Source organism: Herpailurus yagouaroundi, unplaced genomic scaffold (assembly GCF_014898765.1).
Source record: "Herpailurus yagouaroundi ecotype Mexico unplaced genomic scaffold, PumYag 222, whole genome shotgun sequence".
NCBI classification, from domain to species: domain Eukaryota; kingdom Metazoa; phylum Chordata; class Mammalia; order Carnivora; family Felidae; genus Herpailurus; species Herpailurus yagouaroundi.
In genome coordinates this window covers 6,823,906-6,841,620 of record NW_024412453.1, presented here as the reverse complement: position 1 = coordinate 6,841,620, position 17,715 = coordinate 6,823,906, and the positions used below count along the sequence as shown (strand labels likewise).

The 17,715-nt window shown below is 51.6% G+C and overlaps 1 protein-coding gene across 1 annotated transcript in view; it reads left to right on the top strand.

Moving 5' to 3' along the window:
- The first annotated feature begins 327 nt into the window (after positions 1–327).
- Positions 328–17,715, top strand: part of ABCC1 (ATP binding cassette subfamily C member 1 (ABCC1 blood group)) — a 102,901-nt gene continuing 85,513 nt past the window's right edge. The window contains exons 1-5 of the mRNA XM_040459626.1: positions 328–369; positions 954–1,130; positions 3,177–3,302; positions 6,802–6,939; positions 7,875–8,000. Coding sequence (XP_040315560.1) covers positions 328–369; positions 954–1,130; positions 3,177–3,302; positions 6,802–6,939; positions 7,875–8,000 — 609 coding nt within the window. The remainder of the gene's footprint in view (positions 370–953; positions 1,131–3,176; positions 3,303–6,801; positions 6,940–7,874; positions 8,001–17,715) is intronic.

Genomic DNA, 17,715 nt, shown 5'->3' with positions numbered 1-17,715 from the left:
CGGGCACTCCTATTTGGCATATTTCTAATGAAATACATGTGGGGTTTTTAAAAAAATAAACAATTAAACCAAGTTTATTTCTGAGGCTGGATAACTTAGTGGTTCGGTGCAGGGACTTCCGAACCAAGTTGGCTGGGTTCGAATTGGGCTTCAGATCTTACCAGCGGGGTGATGCAGGAACGAATCACCAAACCTCTGTGTGCCTTAGCTTTCCCTCATGAAAGGGGAATGATGAAGTACTCACAGAATGAAGGGAGGCAATCCATATGAAGAACTTAGAATAGGGTCCCCTTAGCACAGAGGACTGCCGTTTGGGGGTTAGCCATGATGCCGATGCAGGTGATGCTAATGGTCGTGATACTGGCGGTGGTGGGGATGAAGCAGACTTTCTAAAGCCCTCAGCTGACAAGATTGCAAAGTAGAATGATTCATGATGACCAAAGGATTCCTTAGCTGACAGGAGAATACCCTTCCGGGTTCCTCCAAATGGCAGTGCCCATCTCTTGTACGATTGTGGAACTTGCGACAGGTCCTAGGACCTCTTATGTGAGACAGGGCCTACCTCGATTCCTTCTTTCTTTAACGTTTAAGTTTGTTTATTTATTTTGAGGGCGGGAGGGGCAGAGAGAGAATCCCAAGCAGGTTACGAGCTGTCTGCGCCGAGCCCAACGCAGGGCTGAAACCCACAAAGTGGGAGGTCATGACCTGAGCCGAAGTGAAGCCGTCTGAGCCGACTGAGCCGTCCAAGCGCCCCTCTATTTCTTATTTTTTGTTTCATGGTCTTGCTGGCTCCTGGTCTCTCCAGTTTACGTGTGCTGCCTCAGAGGGCCTCAGGTGGACAGAGGGCCTTGTCTGTCTTCCTCAACCCTTCGTATCTAGCTTTGAACTCCATGCAGATGTCTGTGCCTCTTTGGTGCAGCCTCTTGACCGTGACCCTGTGTTTCTGTCCGCAGGAGTGGAGTGTCACATGGAACACCAGCAACCCCGACTTCACCAAGTGCTTTCAGAACACCGTCCTCGTGTGGGTGCCTTGTTCTTATCTCTGGGTCTGCTTCCCTTTCTACTTCCTCTATCTCTGCCACCATGACCGGGGCTACATTCAGATGACATATCTCAACAAAACCAAAACTGTGAGTCGCTTGGGATTTCCTCCTGGTGGGGGAGGTGGGGTGTGCTCGGGTGGGGGTGGCGGCTGGTGAAGACTGACCTGCTTCTTGTACTTCATTGGCCCTGAGTTCCTTTTTCTAGAAGGCAGACGAGTGATGTGGTGGATAAAGGCTGAGGCTTTGGGTTCAGTCGTGGGTGCAGACGCTGGCTCCTCGGCTCGCTGGCCGTATGACCCGAGGCTGTCATTTTTATTACCGCAAAAGTGTTGTTACCTTGACATAATTTCAAATTGCGGAAGCTCGGCAAGGAAGATCCCAGGAGCTCCCGCTAGCCCTGTACACCTGCTAGTCACGTTCACAATTTCTAACACGTTTCCACCTTTGTTTTGTGGTTTGCTCTGGCACTCTCCCTGGACGTGTTTATTTTTTCCTGAACCATCTGAGAATCGGAACCATCCCTGCCACATGGACCCTTGATTCTTCAGTGTGTCTTTTCTCAAAACAGGGATATTCTCTCACGTAATGGCAGTACAGTTAGTGGAGGCCATGGGCGTAATACTTGTAAAAAGAATCTACGGCCTGCGTCCGATTTTGTCACTTGTCCCAATACTGTCCTTTCCAGCGCCCCCACCCCCCTCCAACCCCAGCTCGGGATCCTGTCCAGATCCTGTGCTGCTTTTAGTCACGGGGGGTCTCTTTTGGTTTTCATATTTCCCAAGACTGATTTCCATAGAAAGAGGGAAACTTGAGTGGTTTCACCGAGGCTGCCCGTTTGCCCATAGGACCCTCATGGAAACCCGTCTCATTCATCCCACGTGAAATGCTGTCAATTTCCCGGTCCTCAACTAGATCCAATGTCTTTCTCTTGAGCACTTTGTACTTTTTGGGGAGAGCAACGTCTCCCTTTAAAATGTTAAACAGAGGGGCGCCTAGGGGACTCAGTCGGTTAGGCATCTGACTTGATTTCGGCTCAGGTCATGATCTCACAGTTTGTGAGTTTGAGCCCCACATAGGGCTCTGTGCTGACAGTGCGGAGTCTGCTTGGGATTCTCTCTCCCTCTTTCTCTGCCCCTCCCCTGCTCGTGCTCGCTCGCTCTCTCTCTCTCTCTCTCTCTCTCAAAATAAATCAAACAAACAAAAAAAAAACAACTGAGAAACAGTCTTTAAAAATTAAAAAAAAAAAAGTAAAACAGATTTTACCAAAAAACAAAACAAAAGTCTTGCCTAAAAGCCCTCCAGTAGCTTCTTACCACAGGGAATAAAATGTTCACAGTGGCCCAGCTTGATCTGGCCCCAGGTTCGTCTTCAGCCATCCACCCCACTCATTGCTCATTACATAGCACCCATAAGCCAGTCACGTATGTTCATACCTCAGGGCTTTTGCACCTGCTGTTCTCTCTGCCTAAATTGTTCTTTCCTTCAGATAGCCACGTTTGGCTCACTACCTGTATGTCACCAGATTGGAAAGGCCTTTCCTGACCACCCTGTGTCATGTGCTACCTTTTCATGTCGCTTACTCTCTCTGGTATTCTATATTTTTCCAGTTTGTTTCTTGCCCATTTCTTCCCACGAGGGTCTCAGCTCCACAGAGGCACGGGTTTTTCCGTGTGTTGTTCCCTGTTGTATCCTTGGCACTTGGAAAAGTATGTGGCCCTTAGTGGGCCCCCAGTGAACTTGGGTTGGATGAATGTTGTTTAATGAACGCTTATTAGAGGAGGGGCCTTATGCAAGCATCCAGGGTGGCAGATGGAGGTCAGCCGTAGACTGAGATCTTGAGTTGTCAGGGAAAGGGAAGAGCAGTGCACGGACAACGAGAGTATGAGAGGGTATGAGAGGACGTCGTACTCTGGTTACAAACTGGTGTGTGATGCCCCAGAGGGTGGCTCCCCCTCCCCAGGACTCACGCGTGTTCCAGAGGGTGTGTGGTGTGCTATGTCTAAGGACAGCTGATGGTTGAGGGCTTGGCTGGTCCCTCCAAGGCTGAGCTTTTTGGTGGGGAGTTGTGGGGCGGGGGGTGCTAGGGAAAGTTCCATTGCTGTCCCTTGTAAGACGCGTGTACCTCTTTTCCAGGCCTTGGGATTTTTGCTGTGGATCGTCTGCTGGGCAGACCTCTTCTACTCTTTCTGGGAAAGAAGTTGGGGCAAATTCCTGGCCCCAGTGTTTCTGGTCAGCCCAACCCTCTTGGGCATCACTATGGTAAGTAGGAGCCAGCTGTGTACCAGGCCCCACGGAGACCAAAACTAGCAGCCAGCGTTTAGAAATTCGGGGCACCTGGGTGGTTCCGTCGGTTAAGCGTCCGGCTCAGGTCGTGATTTCATGGGTTCGTGAGTTCGAGCCTCGCCTCTGGCTCCCCACTGACCGTGCAGAGCCTGCTTGGGATTGTGTCTCTCCCTCTCTCTCTGTCCCGCCTCTGCTCATCCTCTCTCTGTTTCTCAAAGTGAATGCATAAACTGAAAAAAGAAATGAGAAGATCTCACATCTCCCGGTAAAAATCCAAAAAATCTGGCTCCTCTTGAAAAAGTCACAGGCGGCACCAGCAGCCTCCTAGTTTTCTCAGGCCAGGAGTTGGAGACAAGACCGACGCAGTTCCTGTCCTCATGGAGTATATGTCTGGTTGTGCGAACAGACACTCGACGAATGAGTCCCCAAAAAGACACAAAATGTTTGCTCTTGTGCGAAGCACTGCAAGGGTGAAGTTTGGCAAATGTATTGGGTCTGGGGGCTAGGCAGGAAGGGGTGATGGAGCTGAAGCTGAAGGATGGGCAGGATGTTACAAAGTTGCATAGTCTGCGGGCAGAGGACTCTCCGTTTGGAGAGAATAACACGTGCAACAGTCCTGGGGTCACAGGAAGAAATGGAGAGTTGGCCTGTGTGGCTGAGGGAGAGGGAGTAAGAGTGGGGGAGGGCAGCTGGGACGGCAGCAAGGGCAGAGGGCTGACCTCATAGGACCTTGAGCTTCAGGTTAAGTGGGTTTGGTTTTGTTCTTCATTCCCAAACTTGGGTTGTAAAACTTCCCTTGTGCCATGGGCCCTTTTCTCCTTGGCCAGTCATGTCTCAGGATAATGTCCTTAACACAAATGCATAGGATCACAGAGGACACCCTTCAGGCACACACATGGATATATGTGAAGAATTTGTGATTACATTTATGTTTCCACTTGAGGTTTAACTTACATGTGGTAGGACTCACTTTTTCTTCTTAAATAAGTTCCTAAGTTTTGATAAACCCACTCACACTGCCAGCTCCACAACCGAGATCTGCAGCAGCCCATCACCCCCAAAAGTTCCGTCATGCTGCCCCCCCTCTGTGGGCAGCCCCAACCTCCACACCCCTGTCCCCTGGCAACTACTGGTGTGTTTTCTGTCCGTGTCACTTTGCCTTTTCCAGAACGTCATGTGAATGGCACTCTGCTGGCTGGGGCAGTTTGAGGCTGACTTCTCTGACCTGTTGTGTGAATCCAGAGAGGTGTTTTTTTTTTGTTTTTTTTTTTTTCAAGCTGCTCAATGTATTTTGTTGCATGGGTTTTGCCATACATTTTTTATCCATTTTTGAGTAAAACCAGTTAGCAAAAGGGGTGCGTGTGTGGCTCAGTCGGTTAAGCATCCCAGTCTTGATGTCACGGTCATGAGACAGAGCCCCAAGACTGGCTCTGCTCTGGGCATGGAGGCTGCTTAAGATTCTCTCCCTCTCCCTCTGCCCCTCCCCTGCACACATTCTGTCATTCATAAATAAATAAATAAATAAATAAATAAATAAATAAATAAATGCAGTGAAAGATTAAGAAGCAAAATAGATATATGCATTTCAAATCAAGATCTACCAGCGGGTAGGATGCCTCTGTGATTCCCAAGTAGTGATGACTATATGTGATATTTGGACATGTAATGTCTTCAGTTGTATATTTTCCGATAGGATTTCTCTTTTAATTTTCTTTTTTAATGTTTCTTTTGGCGAGAGCACGAGCTGGGGAGGGGCAGAGAGAGAGAGGGAGACACAGAATCCGAAGCAGGCTCCAGGCTCTGAGCTGTCAGCACAGAGCCCGATGCGGGGCTCAAACTCATGAACTGTGAGATCATGACCTGAGCCGAAGTCGGACGCTTAACCGACTGAGCCACCCGGGCACCCCTTCAGGTGGGATTTCTAATGGTGACGGTGTCCCAGGTACTACTAATACTACGTGGTTTATTGCCATCACTCACAGCTGGGGATGCTGATGAGGGAAAGTGAAGCTATAGATGTTTTCCTGTCCAAGTTCATGGATCTCTGGGTCCCAGCCACAGCCCGTCCTTGGACCCCAGGTTGAAACCCCAGGTCCTGAAGGGAGAGGTTTTGAGCGAGGGTGTGTCACGCCTGGCTCTGTGTATTGAAAAGCTGACTGTGGCCTCTGAGTGGAGAACGGATTGAATTGTTGGGACAGAACTGGAAGCTGGGAGTCCAGTGGGGGGCCCGTGGGGTGACCCAGAGTGTTGGGAGGGGGCTGAGGCCAGGGTGAGCAGTGGCTAAAGTGAGGATCTGCCTTGATGGCAGATCTGCAAGTTTCTGATAGATTGTAGGGAGTGAGAGAGATTCCCCGCCCCCCCCCCCCCCCACCACCCGAGGTGCATAGATGAGGACAGACAGGCGGTTGTGTTTCTGGGGAGTAAGGGCAGGGGCCGTGGGTGACCCTTCAGCTCCTCGTGACTGGCTTTGGGGACACGCCTCGGGAGGCCAGCTCTGCTTGTCTGGAGAATGACCGTGGCAGTTCCTTCTGTAGAGAAAAAGTAGTTTTATCATTTGTTTTCTCTCCCTGATCGTAAAATCGGTGTGAAATGGAAGTAATAGCCTCAGGTGTCAGGAATGACATAAAATCCCATTCTCCCCCGCCAGCCATCATTCTCATAAAGTCCCCTGTAGGTGACATGCGTAACTGTAGGTAGATTAAAAGTAAGCTTCATTTCCTTTTGAAGGAGAACACTTACCACTGTTGCCCAGAGGAGAAGAATTCGTCCCAGTCAGGGATGGGATTTGAACATAGGTCTTCCTACCTGTAAATAAAGGCTTGGCCCACTGCCTGTTTTTGTCAATAAAGTTTTATTGGCACTCAGCCATGCCCATTCATTCAAGAAAAAGTGGGCCTATGTCTCTTCCAAAAACATTTTTTTAATGTTTACTTATTTTTGAGAGACAGAGACAGAGCATGAGCAGGGGAGGAGCAGAGAGAGAGAGGGAGACACAGAATTCGAAGCAGGCTCCAGGCTCTGAGCTGTCAGCACAGAGCCCGATGTGGGGCTGGAACCCACCAACGGTGAGATCATGACCTGAGCCAAAGTCGGAGGCTTAATCTACTGAGCCACCCAGGTACCCTGCCTACATCTGTTCTAAACTGAGCTTCCCCCCCAACTTTTCATCCTGCCCCAGATCTATTCATGATCTTCTTAAATTCCCACAACCTTCAAGTTAGATGCTATTGGCATTTCCATTTTGTAGATGAGGCAGTGGAAGCTCAGAGAAGCTCAGTGAGTTGCTCAGGGTCACCCAGCAAGGTGAGAGCGGAGCTGGTCCTGGAGCCAGGTCCCGCCCCCGCCCCCCCCCCGGCGGGTTTTTGCACCCCCGGGCTGAGGACAGCCCTGATCCAGTCCTGACAGCTGCCGGGATTGTAGGCGGCCGTGGGGCCCGGTCTTGTGACAACTCCTGTTGTATGCTTCTCTCTTCCAGCTGCTTGCTACCTTTTTAATTCAGCTCGAGAGAAGGAAGGGAGTCCAGTCCTCGGGGATCATGCTCACTTTCTGGCTTGTAGCCCTACTGTGCGCCCTTGCCATCCTGAGATCCAAAATCATGACTGCCTTAAAAGAGGTAAGTGGTGGCCTCGAGCGGCCCTTGGGAAAGGTGCTTATTCCTTCCAGCTTATGCGGAAATCGTGCATTGCCCTGGGATCCAGACAATGAGTAGTATATGGGCCCATCTTCTCCCCCCAGGGATTTCGCTAGCTCATTCAGCCTTTCATCTAGAACCTTCTTTCTTCAGAGCCCCATTTACTTGTGTAGCTTCAGGGGCCCATGTGGGTTCTCTAGGGGTGGGAGCCCTAGACAGGTGCACACCGCCCTCTGAGCCCCAGTCAGCAGTGAACAGCAAGGCAAGTCAACTGTAGATAATCTTTGGTGTGCACCAGAGCTGAGCGGGGAGTGGTGTTCGCAGAGCGGCTGCCCCCCTAGGGAGCCTGATACTGGACCAAGGTTTTTTTCCATGAAGAATCTTACCGACTGCTGACAATTACTCCGACAGGGTTTCTGAGCCTCAGCACTAATGGACATTTTGGACCGGCGATGTCTTTTTTTTAAGAGACTGTCCTGACCTTTGTAGGATGTTTGCGGGGCATCCCTGGCCTCTGCCCATGGATTCCAGTAGCAGACCCCAAGTTAGGGTGAACAGAAATGTCTCCAGATGCTAGTAGATGTTCTTTGGGAGGCAAAATCCTCTGTGATTGAGAACCACTGATCTGTTTATACATGGAGAAACTCAAGTGCACAGAGGCTGAGTGAATTGACGAAACCCCGTGGCCAGTACGAGCAGGGCCAGGCCTTGAACGTGGGCTGGTTAACTCTCAAGCCTGAGCCTCCTTTTGCCACATTGGATGCCCTCACCAGGCATCCGGGAGCACACCGTGATGGGACCGCCTCTCTTCTGTTAGGGCAGGAAAGCTTGTTACTGGGTCTGCACCTGCTCCCTGGCCTCTGCAGGCTGCTTCCAGAAAGTGACCTTCTCTTCCTCCTTCCTTGCCACACTTCTAGGGTGCTGAAATTGACGTGTTTCGCGATGTCACTTTCTACATTTACTTTTCCCTCGTGCTGATTCAGCTCGTGTTGTCCTGCTTCTCGGACCGATCGCCCCTGTTCTCTGAAACCATCCACGACCCCGTAAGTGTGATCGGAGACACGGGTGTGTGTGTGTGTGTGTGTGTGTGAGAGAGAAATATTATACGGTGTTAGGTAACATCGATTAGACACTTGTTCTGTCACAGTATCATCCACGTGGGATCTCGTTCCATCTTCCCCCCCTACCCCGCCAAGGCCCAGAGAGAGAGGTAACATCCTCCTTCCCACTCTACAGATGGAAAAACTGAGGCCTCTGTGTGGCTAGGGGGAGTTAAGGAAGGAATCTGCTTCATACTTGTAAACGTCTGTGTCTTACAGGCCTGCTGGTTTGATCATTTGGTTGCCATAGCGATTTTAGAAAATGTGAGCAAAACATTTAAACGTGAAGATATTTCCCCTTCTAACAATGCAGGTTTTCTAGAATAACGAGAAGTTGTGTCACTATTTGGGCCATTGCCCCCCACAGCATTACTTGAGCTCCGCGGAGGAGTGCGGCCCTAGTCTCCACGGTGCCCAGCACTCCCTCTTGTATTACACAGTCTGCTTCCTTCTGTCGTGGTATGTCCCTGGCCCTTGAGGGATTTGAGTTTGAGACCCTGAGTCTCTTGTGTTATTTTGAGGGAAGCAGGAATCTTCTCTGGACCAGTGGGTGTGAGTGGGTGCGGTGGAAATGACCAGTCTTCCTGTTGACAGAATAAAAGGGAACATAGTCGTTGACCACTGTTGCCTCCGTTCTTCCTCCTGGCTTCCCCCTTTTCCTTCCTCTTTGCCCCCTCCCTCCTTCTCCTGCTTCTTCCCTCCCTCGTTCCATCTGGTGCCAAGTGTCAGGCCCCGGTCTGGGCACAGGGCTGTGGCAGTGCCTAACACAGAGATCTTGCCCACCTCAGGCTTATGTTGTCATGTGGGCCGGAGAGACAGTCTGTAACCCTGGACCCAAGTGTATATCAGTCAGGTGGCAGTGAATCTTGAGGAGGAGAGGAAAGCATGGAGAAGAAATGCATGTGATGGTTGAGGGTTGTGTGCAGTTTCGAGTTGATAGGAGCCATCAGGGAAGGCCTCCCTCATGAAACCTCACTGCGGTGCGGGAGCGAGCTGAGCAAATACCAGATGAAGAGTGGTCCAGGTGGGGTTGGCAAGTGCAAAGGCCCTGGGGCAGGAGCTGCCATGGACTGTCAAGGGAGCAGCAGGAAAGGCCAGTGTGCCTGGAGCAGCGAGAGGCCACGGAGGGCTAAGACGTGGCGTCTCAGAGGTGGGGACCATCGCCTGCAGTTGTGTGAGCCATTGGACTTTACTCTGAGTGGGAGGGGAACCTTTGGAGCATTTATTTGACGCTTTGTTCGTGGCTAGTCAGCTGTTAACTGGCGAAATGGCAGCAAGGGCAGTTCTTAGCTGCTGCGATTCTCTGGGGTTTGGCCTGAGCCTCATCAAAAGGCTGAGGCTGCCTTCGTAGGGGGACGAAGGCAGCTGTGGGGAATTGGCTCTGAGGAGCCGAGTTTTTACGTCTAAAAAACATAGGTGTGCGTGTTTGCATATGTGCATGTTGTTGTACGTGTGCACGTGCATCTGTTTTCGTTCACGTGTGCGTGTGCATATGCGCGTTAGCGTGTTCTTGGGCGCGTGTGTGTGTTTGTACGTGTGCAAAGTTCACAAGGGCAGCGACGACGCCTGGGGCGCCCACTGGATCCCGGCTCACGCCTGCCACAAAGGAGGAGAGGGGCTCACTTGTCTCTGGCTGCCGTGTCTCCTGAGCAGGGTTTGTGTGCATGGCGGTGGGTGTTGGTCAGCGGCATGTCCCCATCAGGAAACCTTTATTTATTTATTTTCAATTTATTATGTTTTTTTACATTCATTTTTGAGAGACAGAGTACAAGCAGGGGAGGGGCAGGGAGAGAAGGAGACGCAGAATCGGAAGCAGGTTCCAGGCTCCGAGCCGTCAGCCCAGAGCCCGACGTGGGGCTCGAACTCACAGACCGCGAGATCATGACCTGAACTGAAGTCGGACGCTTAACCGACTGAGCCACCCAGGCACCTCGGGAGAGGGAATTTCTGATGTCTGGTTCCCTCTGGGGATCTGGATAAAAACTCCTTTTTCTTCTTTCCCTGGGTGCCCATACATTAGGGTGGTTCGTAGAGCTGGCTTCTTCCTCCGTTGTGCTTTCTGCGTTCCCAGCAGCCTGGGCCTTGGGCCTGCTCTGCCACACTGGGGCAGCTGGAGGCTGGGTTGCCCAGGACTGGGACGCTCCGTCTCTTGTCCCCAGCCATTCAGTTTTAGGAGTCTAAGCTTACAGAGATGGTTGGACCGTTAGAACCTAACTCACACCCTGAATCTGATGGTGACAGCACGAAGCCTGCTTGGGATTCTCTCCGTCTCCCTCTCTCTGTCTGCGCACTCCCGCTCTCGAAATAAAAAAACTAGTAGTTTATTGTTAGGTATCATAGTCCTGGCTGTTGCCCGGGCTCAGCTGCGGTTCTCCCTCGGGGTTTCCCTGATGGTAGCATTGGGAAGGCGGCTTCTCACTCGCTGGGCTGGTGGTTAGCACCAGCCCCTGGCCGGAGCCTCAGCTAGGGTTGACGGTCCATGTCAGGGTGGCCTGGGTGACCTCACAGTGTGGTGGCCCTTGTCTGAGAATGAGTGTTCCTAGAGAGAGTGCCAGGCGGAAGCTGTGTCACCTCTTACGACCCAGTCCCAGATTTCACACAGTGTCACTCCTGCCACAGTCTGTTGAGGGAGGCATTCACAGAAGTCAGCCTGGGTTCGAGGGGCTGGGGACACAGACCCCACTTCTAGATGGGGGAGCGGTCAGGTCTCATTCTAAGACGAACTCATGAGATGGCAGATCATGTCTGGCCCTCTTTGGACAATGCAGTCTGCTGTGTACCCGCAGGAAGCTTGTGGCCTCGTGGGGGACAGCCATTGAACGGGTGGGCAAACAGCCGTGTACCTGCAGTTGAGGTGCAGGCTGGGAAGGCTGGGAATCAGCTTATGGGACTTAGATTTGTGACCCCAGGCAAGTCCCTCCTCCTTTCAGGACCTCAGTGTTCCCTTCTTGAAATGGGTTGAGCCCCATTTGGTGCTGGGATCTGAGGCCGGTGATCAGGGGGAGGAGGACACCGTTAGGTGCTTTCTCTGCCTGTCTCCCCATTATCCTCAGGGCTCCCATCATAGTGGAGCTCAGAAGATGGGGAGAGCCCAGCCCCAGCTGCTGTCCTGACTTCGGAGCCGCAGTCACATGTTGTCTGTGCACACAGGGAGCAGTCAGCCTTGCCCTGGGGTGGCCAGGGGCAGGTGGGGCCTGGGTGGGAGCTGGCAGCACTGGGCTTCTCCAGGCTCGCTCCTGCTGAGTCACCAAAGTCGGCCTCCTCTCCAGCTGGCCCTGTGCCCTTTGCATGACTCAGACGGCTGTGCTGGCCCTGGTTTTTCCGTGGGGCTGCTCCCCTTGAACCTCCAGGCCCTGGGCTGCTTGGAATCTGGGAGCGGCTCATCTAGCCTTCCAGGGCTCTCTTGGGGTTCCTGTCTGGCCCTTTCTGTGATCCTTGTTGGCCCCAAGGCTGCTGCTTGGAATGGGGCCCGTGAAAGGAGGGAGGTGTTTCCTTTTGCCCTTGGAGGCATCAACGGCAAATGTGGTCATATAGTGGACCCCCACTCCTCAAAGTGGGGTCTTTGGACCGACGGCACTGGCATTCCCTGGGTGCTGTTAGAAATCCAGAGTCCTGGGCCCACTGAGCCCTCCTGGGTCATAGCCTCATTTTAGCAGGATCTACGGGTGGTGCACGGTTGAAAAGCATTGGTTTAGGACATTTAAAACGCATGTAAAACTGCCCAGCTCATTTGGCATAAGAGGTAGTTTTAGTCCTGTCCATAAATATGGGAAATATTTCCCCCAGCACTTTTGCTGTGAACGCGGAAAGTGAGTACCCATCCACTCTCCAGTTCGATTCTACAGTTAACATTGTGCTCAACTTGCTTTATCACATATCTGGCCAACCAGCCAGCCAACTGGCTCATTTTTTTGGTATCTGAAACGTACTTTGAAATACTTAGTATGCGTTACCCAGACATTTGCACCATGCAAACCACTAGCCAGAGTGCAGTATCTGTATATGCTTCTGTTTTATGTTTCTCTTAAAGCAGAATTTGCATAGTGAAATTCCTGAATGTAAAAGTTACCGGTTGAGGAGTTGTGACAAATGAGTAATAGCCCAAGCCCTTATCAAGCTACAGAACACTACCAGGACCCCAGAAAGTTCCCTCCTGCCCTTCATGGTCAGTCTTGACCCCTCATACAATAGAGGCAGCCACTGAACATGAACTGCTTTATGAACGCATCGTAAAGTCTGTTTAAAAAAAATTTTTTTTTTTAATGTGTATTTATTTTTGAGAGAGAAAGAGCATGAGCAGGGAAGGGGTGGAGAGAGAGGGAGTCACAGAATCCGAAGGAGGCTCCAGGCTCTGAGCTGTCAGCACAGAGCCCGACACAGGGCTGGAACTCGAGAACGGCGAGATCATGACCTGAGCCGAAGTCAGACGCTTGACCGACTGAGCCATCCAGGCGCCCCTCATAAAGTCTGTTCTTAAGGCTTCTCTCATTTATGCTGTTGGTCACAGTGGTTTGGTATTGTGCAGGGGTGCAGGGTGGAGGGGCTCTGGGTACTGAAATGAACAAACTTGACCGTTGAGGAGGGGGCACTGGCCAAATAAACCAAGAGCTGTGGACAGTGGGGCTCCGAGGCAGGAAAGTGCTGGGGGCTGAGGGGCTGGAGGAGAGGTTCCTAACTCAGCCTGAGGCTCCAGGGCCAGCGTCCAGGGGAGGGGAGTCCTGAGTCTGAGAAACAAGAGGCGTCGGCCGGGCTTGTAAGGCCGGACAGGACGGGACTCCCGGTCGAGGAACCAGCGCATAAAAGGGTCCAGCTGTATAAAGGACCTTGTAGGTGTTTGGGGAACTGCAGGGTTCTGCTTGGTTGGTTCGGAGGGACCTAGAGCTGAGCTTGCAAAATCAAGGGTAGAATTGCATGTCACCATGAAGACTTGGGATTTGGCCATGTTGGAAGATTCTCAACGTGGGGGGGGGGGGGTGTGTGTGACACACTCAGGTTGCAGGTGTTTTCGGGGACCCCTCTGGCTGAAAGTAGGAGGGTGCCTGGGACACGGAGGGGCTGGTGGCACTTATATAGCCAGCCCAGCAGCTCAGGCGGGTCAGGAGGAGGGCGGAGCCAGTCAGTGACCCTGTGTGTTGTCTTTTTAAGTTTCTTAGTCCTTGAAGCGTCCTGATGAGGCAGGGCTGTGAGTCTCATCTTATACATCAGGTTACTGAGGGCCAGAGTGGTGAAGTGTCTTGCCTGAGTTCACCAGGCTGGATCAGAAGCTCTTCCTCAGGGTTGGCACACCCGAGTGTGTATCTCTTGGAAGGCCCTGGGAGCACCCCCAGACTTTGAGTCAGTAGCTCTTGGCGGGACCCATGCATTTGCAATTCTAACAGCTTCCCAGGCACCGTGAATGCTGGCACTGGAGGGCCATGTCGGAGAACCCCTGCTGTAAGCCGTATGGCTGTGTCATCCTCCCCTTACTGCTGGGCATCTGGGTGGTGCAGAGTTCGAGTGACCGGCAGGAGACTAAAAGAGTCAAAACCAGAAACGCTGAGTGGGGATCCCGAGCATTTCTGACAAAAAGGCCAGAGTGCTGAAAGGCCCTTTCCCCAAACTGCGTGGTGGGAGACAATGAATGACCAGCTCTTAAAGAACCAGTGCTTGGGGCTGTTGTACCAAATTGGTTTAAGCCACGTGGGTTTTGGCCAAATCGCCGGGTGCCAGATACAGATGCCAAAGAATGTGTCTCTCTCTGTACGTTGCATAAATCAGACTCTCTGTCCCTCTGCCTTCATCCAGGGCTTGTCTGAATTACTCTCCTTCTAGGTGAATGGGGGACCAGTGAATAAGCTTCCTACATGCAGGGACAGGAGTTAGCTCTGCTTCAGCCTCCAAGGCTGGGAAACCCCCTCACTGACAGCGTTGCCATTCATGAGTTACGTCAGAATGTTCTGCTTGGTTTCCACTGAATGGAATGCGGTCTGGGTTCTCATCCAGCGCCCAGCCCACTTCTTTTTCTTTTTTTTACATTATCGGTTCTTGGGGCGCCTGGATGGCTCCATCAGTTAAGCATCTGACTCTTGGTTTTGGCTCAGGTCATGATTTCAGGGATTTGTGAGTTTGAGACCCGCGTCGGGCTCTTTACTGATGGCATAGAGGCTGCTCGGGATTCTCTCTCTCCACTCTCCCCTGCTCGTGCCGTCTCTGTCTCTCTCTCTCAAATAATAAATAAATAAATGTAAAAAATTACCGGTTCTTGACTACTTTAGAGCTCAAGTTGTTTTTATCAGATAAAGCCTTCTATGTCAGATAGGGGCTTCCAGAAACCAGATTCCAACTTACCTGTTTCCTTTTCTGCACTGGCAGTGGGGACCTTCTGTCAGCTTGACATGACTCCTAATAATCTGAAAATCCCGGGGTGCCTGGGTGGCTCAGTTGGTTAAGTGTCCAGCTTCAACTCAGGTCATGATCTCACGGGTCGTGGATTTGAGCCCCGCGTCCAGGTCTGAGCTTTCGGATTTTGTGTCTCCCTCCCTCTCTCTCTTCCCCTCTCCCACTCATGCTCTGTCCCTGTCTCTGTCTCTGTCTCTCTCTCAGAAATAAATAAACATTAAATGAACTTAAAAAAAAATAACCTGAAAATCCCTGTTTGGATTCAAAGGAGGGGGGAAGTGAATGGGACAAAGCTCTTGGAGAGTGCAAATTAGAAACTGTGAAACGTTCTTGTAAATAATGTGATCTCACTGCTTTGGCAGGGTGCATTTTCTTGCAGCAGCTGGGATTTTTACTAGCTGGGGTGAGGATTCCTCTTTTCCCTCTGGGCCATCGTTTCTTGCAGTCTCAGGGGTACGACCCCCATTTGTATACAGTAGGGCGAAAAGGGAATGAACGTGCCTTCGATTATGCAGTCACAGTATTGCTTCCTTCTTGTGCCACGGCTGGAGTTGCCTGATTGTGAGAGAATGCCGGGATTGGTGAGCCCCCTGTGCGCATAGATGCCTAATGCACTGCTGTTTGCACGGTGTCTCTGTGCAAATGAGAAAAAGACATTGTACCCCCTCCGGGTGGATGAGTTTGGGAACGGCCGGCCTCCTTCAGGCTGATGCAGCCCCTCAAAGGCACAAGACTCAGGGGTCTTGTTGAGCTGTGTCTCAGCCCCCACCTGCCCCTCAGCTGGGCATCTCTGTATGAGGTCTGTAACCCGCACAGCTCTGCTCCGTGTCCTGTGGCAAGACTCAAGGAAGACTGGATTTGGAAGCAAACGGCTGTCACTTGAGCTCTGGTTTTACGCCTTAGTAACCGCTGTCTCGGGGTGTTGTGGGCTCTGATGTAAGCAGGGCTTAGCCAGCTTATTCTGTAGAAAGCCAGATAGTAAATATTTAGGCTGTGTAGACCACGTAGTTTGAGGTGCACCTACTCAGCTATGCCATTGTAGCTCAAAAGCAGATGCACACGGTATGTAAATGAGTGGGCGTCACCGTGTGCCAATCAGATTTGACTATCAGCTATGTAAATGAGTGGGCGTCACCATGTACCCATCAGACTTGACTTTGCCAGCAGCCAGCCTGTGGGCCTTTCTTTGGCAACCCTTATGTGAAGCATCTGGTACAGTGCTTGGCGCATCGTGATGCTACGAGAAATAGAAGATGGTACTATTGTTTCTACTGTTAGTATTAATCCCATTAATACCATTTCTCCCACAGTCACTCCGCACCAGGTACTATTCTAAGGACGTAACATGCTTTGTCTCATTTAAGCGCATCACCAGGTCCCTTGGCCAAGGTCGTCACGGCTAGTAAGTAGGTGGCAGGGCTGGGATTCAGAGCCTCTCTCTCATCTCCTTGCTGTTTTGTTGCCTCTCACATAAGCAACCCCCCTGGCCCCCTTCTCTCCTGGGACCTTCATTTTTTTCCTCTGGTGCAGCTCTCTCTGTTTACCCTTCTTTTTCCTTTTTTAAGTGTTTATTTATTTTTGGGACTAAGAGCACAAGCAGGGGAGGAGCAGAGAGAGAAAGAGACGGAGGCATAGAATTGGAAGAGGCTCCAGGCTTTGAGCTGTCAGCACAGAGCCCGACACGGGGCTGGAACTCATGAACCGTGAGATCATGACCTGAGCCCAAGTCGGACGCTTAACCACCCAGCCTGGCGCCCCTCTGTGTTTATACTTCTGTATTTATTTGCATCTTGGTTTGCTTACTGTTCATCCCCCCAAGCTGGGACGCGGTATTGGGTGGGGACCTCACTGTGTCGTGCATAGCCCTGTCCCCAGCCCGTAGCCATCTCCTGGCATATAAGCAGGCCCTCCCTAAACGTTTGCTCAAGAAATGAGTCATTGCCAGCTGTGCCCCCTCCCCCTCCCGCTCCCTGCGGAACCCCGGCTTTTTCCGGTGCGTCAGAATTGGGCTACAGTTGAAGTGCATGTGAGATTCCCTGATAACTCGCTCACCACCAGCCCACAGAGCAAATACCACCACCTGTTCCACGAATAGTGTTGCCACCCTGGGTTGGAAAAGTTCCAGCTTACAACACTGTCCCAGGGACACAGTTCACTTCTCCCTCCTTACAGTCCTGTGAGGAAGGCAGAGCAGCCGGAAGACCTGCTCCCATCTTTCAGATTCAGAAACTGAGGCTTTCAGGTGAAGGCACTTGCCTGAGGTCATTCAGGTACAAAATGGCAACCCGGGGATTTGAGCCCTGGTTCCACAGTTGGAACTTTCTCTGTGTTAGGTTGGTCTGGAACGTAGGTCTCTGAGGCGGCAGTGTCTGATTTCCTTATTAAAACTTTTGTGAGGGGGCACCTGGACGGCTCAGTCAGTTGAGCGTCTGATTTCCGCTCAGGCCATGATCTCACAGTCACGAGTTTGAGCCCCGGGTTGGGCTGGCTGCTGTCAGCACAGAGCCTGCTTTGGATCCTTTGTCCCCCCCCCCCCCCCCCCCCGCCCCTCCCCTGCTTGTGCTCTCTCAAAAATAAAATTTGCATTAAAAAAAAAAAAATCTGAGGCCAGAGCCCTAGCCCGAGGTCTAAGCTGGTCTGGGGTGGGACCCTGGCCCACCGTGTTCGGTGAGCTTCTCAGGTGACACTGGCACAGGTAGGGCTGGGACACTCCGGAAACTCCTGGTACTCCATGGCCCCGGAGTGGAGCCCAGGATGCGTGTCTGAGTCACTGGGGAAGCTTTTCATCTAGCTTCTCATGATGGAAACTTCCGCGTGTGCACATACGTAGACAGCAGGGTATCACCAACTGCCACAGACTCTTTCTTCACCCTGCACCGCGTCGTAGGTAAACATTTCAGCGTGTATCTCTGGAAGGCAGGGCTTTGAACGTATTTAGTAACTTGTTATTTTGAAATAACTTGACTTACACAAGGTTGTAGAAATGGTAGGATGGCTGTCTGCCCTTCTCCCCAGTGAGAGTAGGTGAAAGAGAAGAGTTCTTTTATTGCATTTTCTTAAAAAACACATTTTTGGGGGGCGCCTGGGTGGCTCAGTCGGTTAAGCGTCCGACTTCGGCTCAGGTCATGATCGCGCGGTCCGTGGGTTCGAGCCCCGCGTCGGGCTCTGTGCTGACAGCTCAGAGCATGGAGCCTGTTTCGGATTCTGTGTCTCCCTCTCTCTGACCCTCCCCTGTTCATGCTCTGTTTCTCTCTGTCTCAAAAATAAATAAACGTTAAAA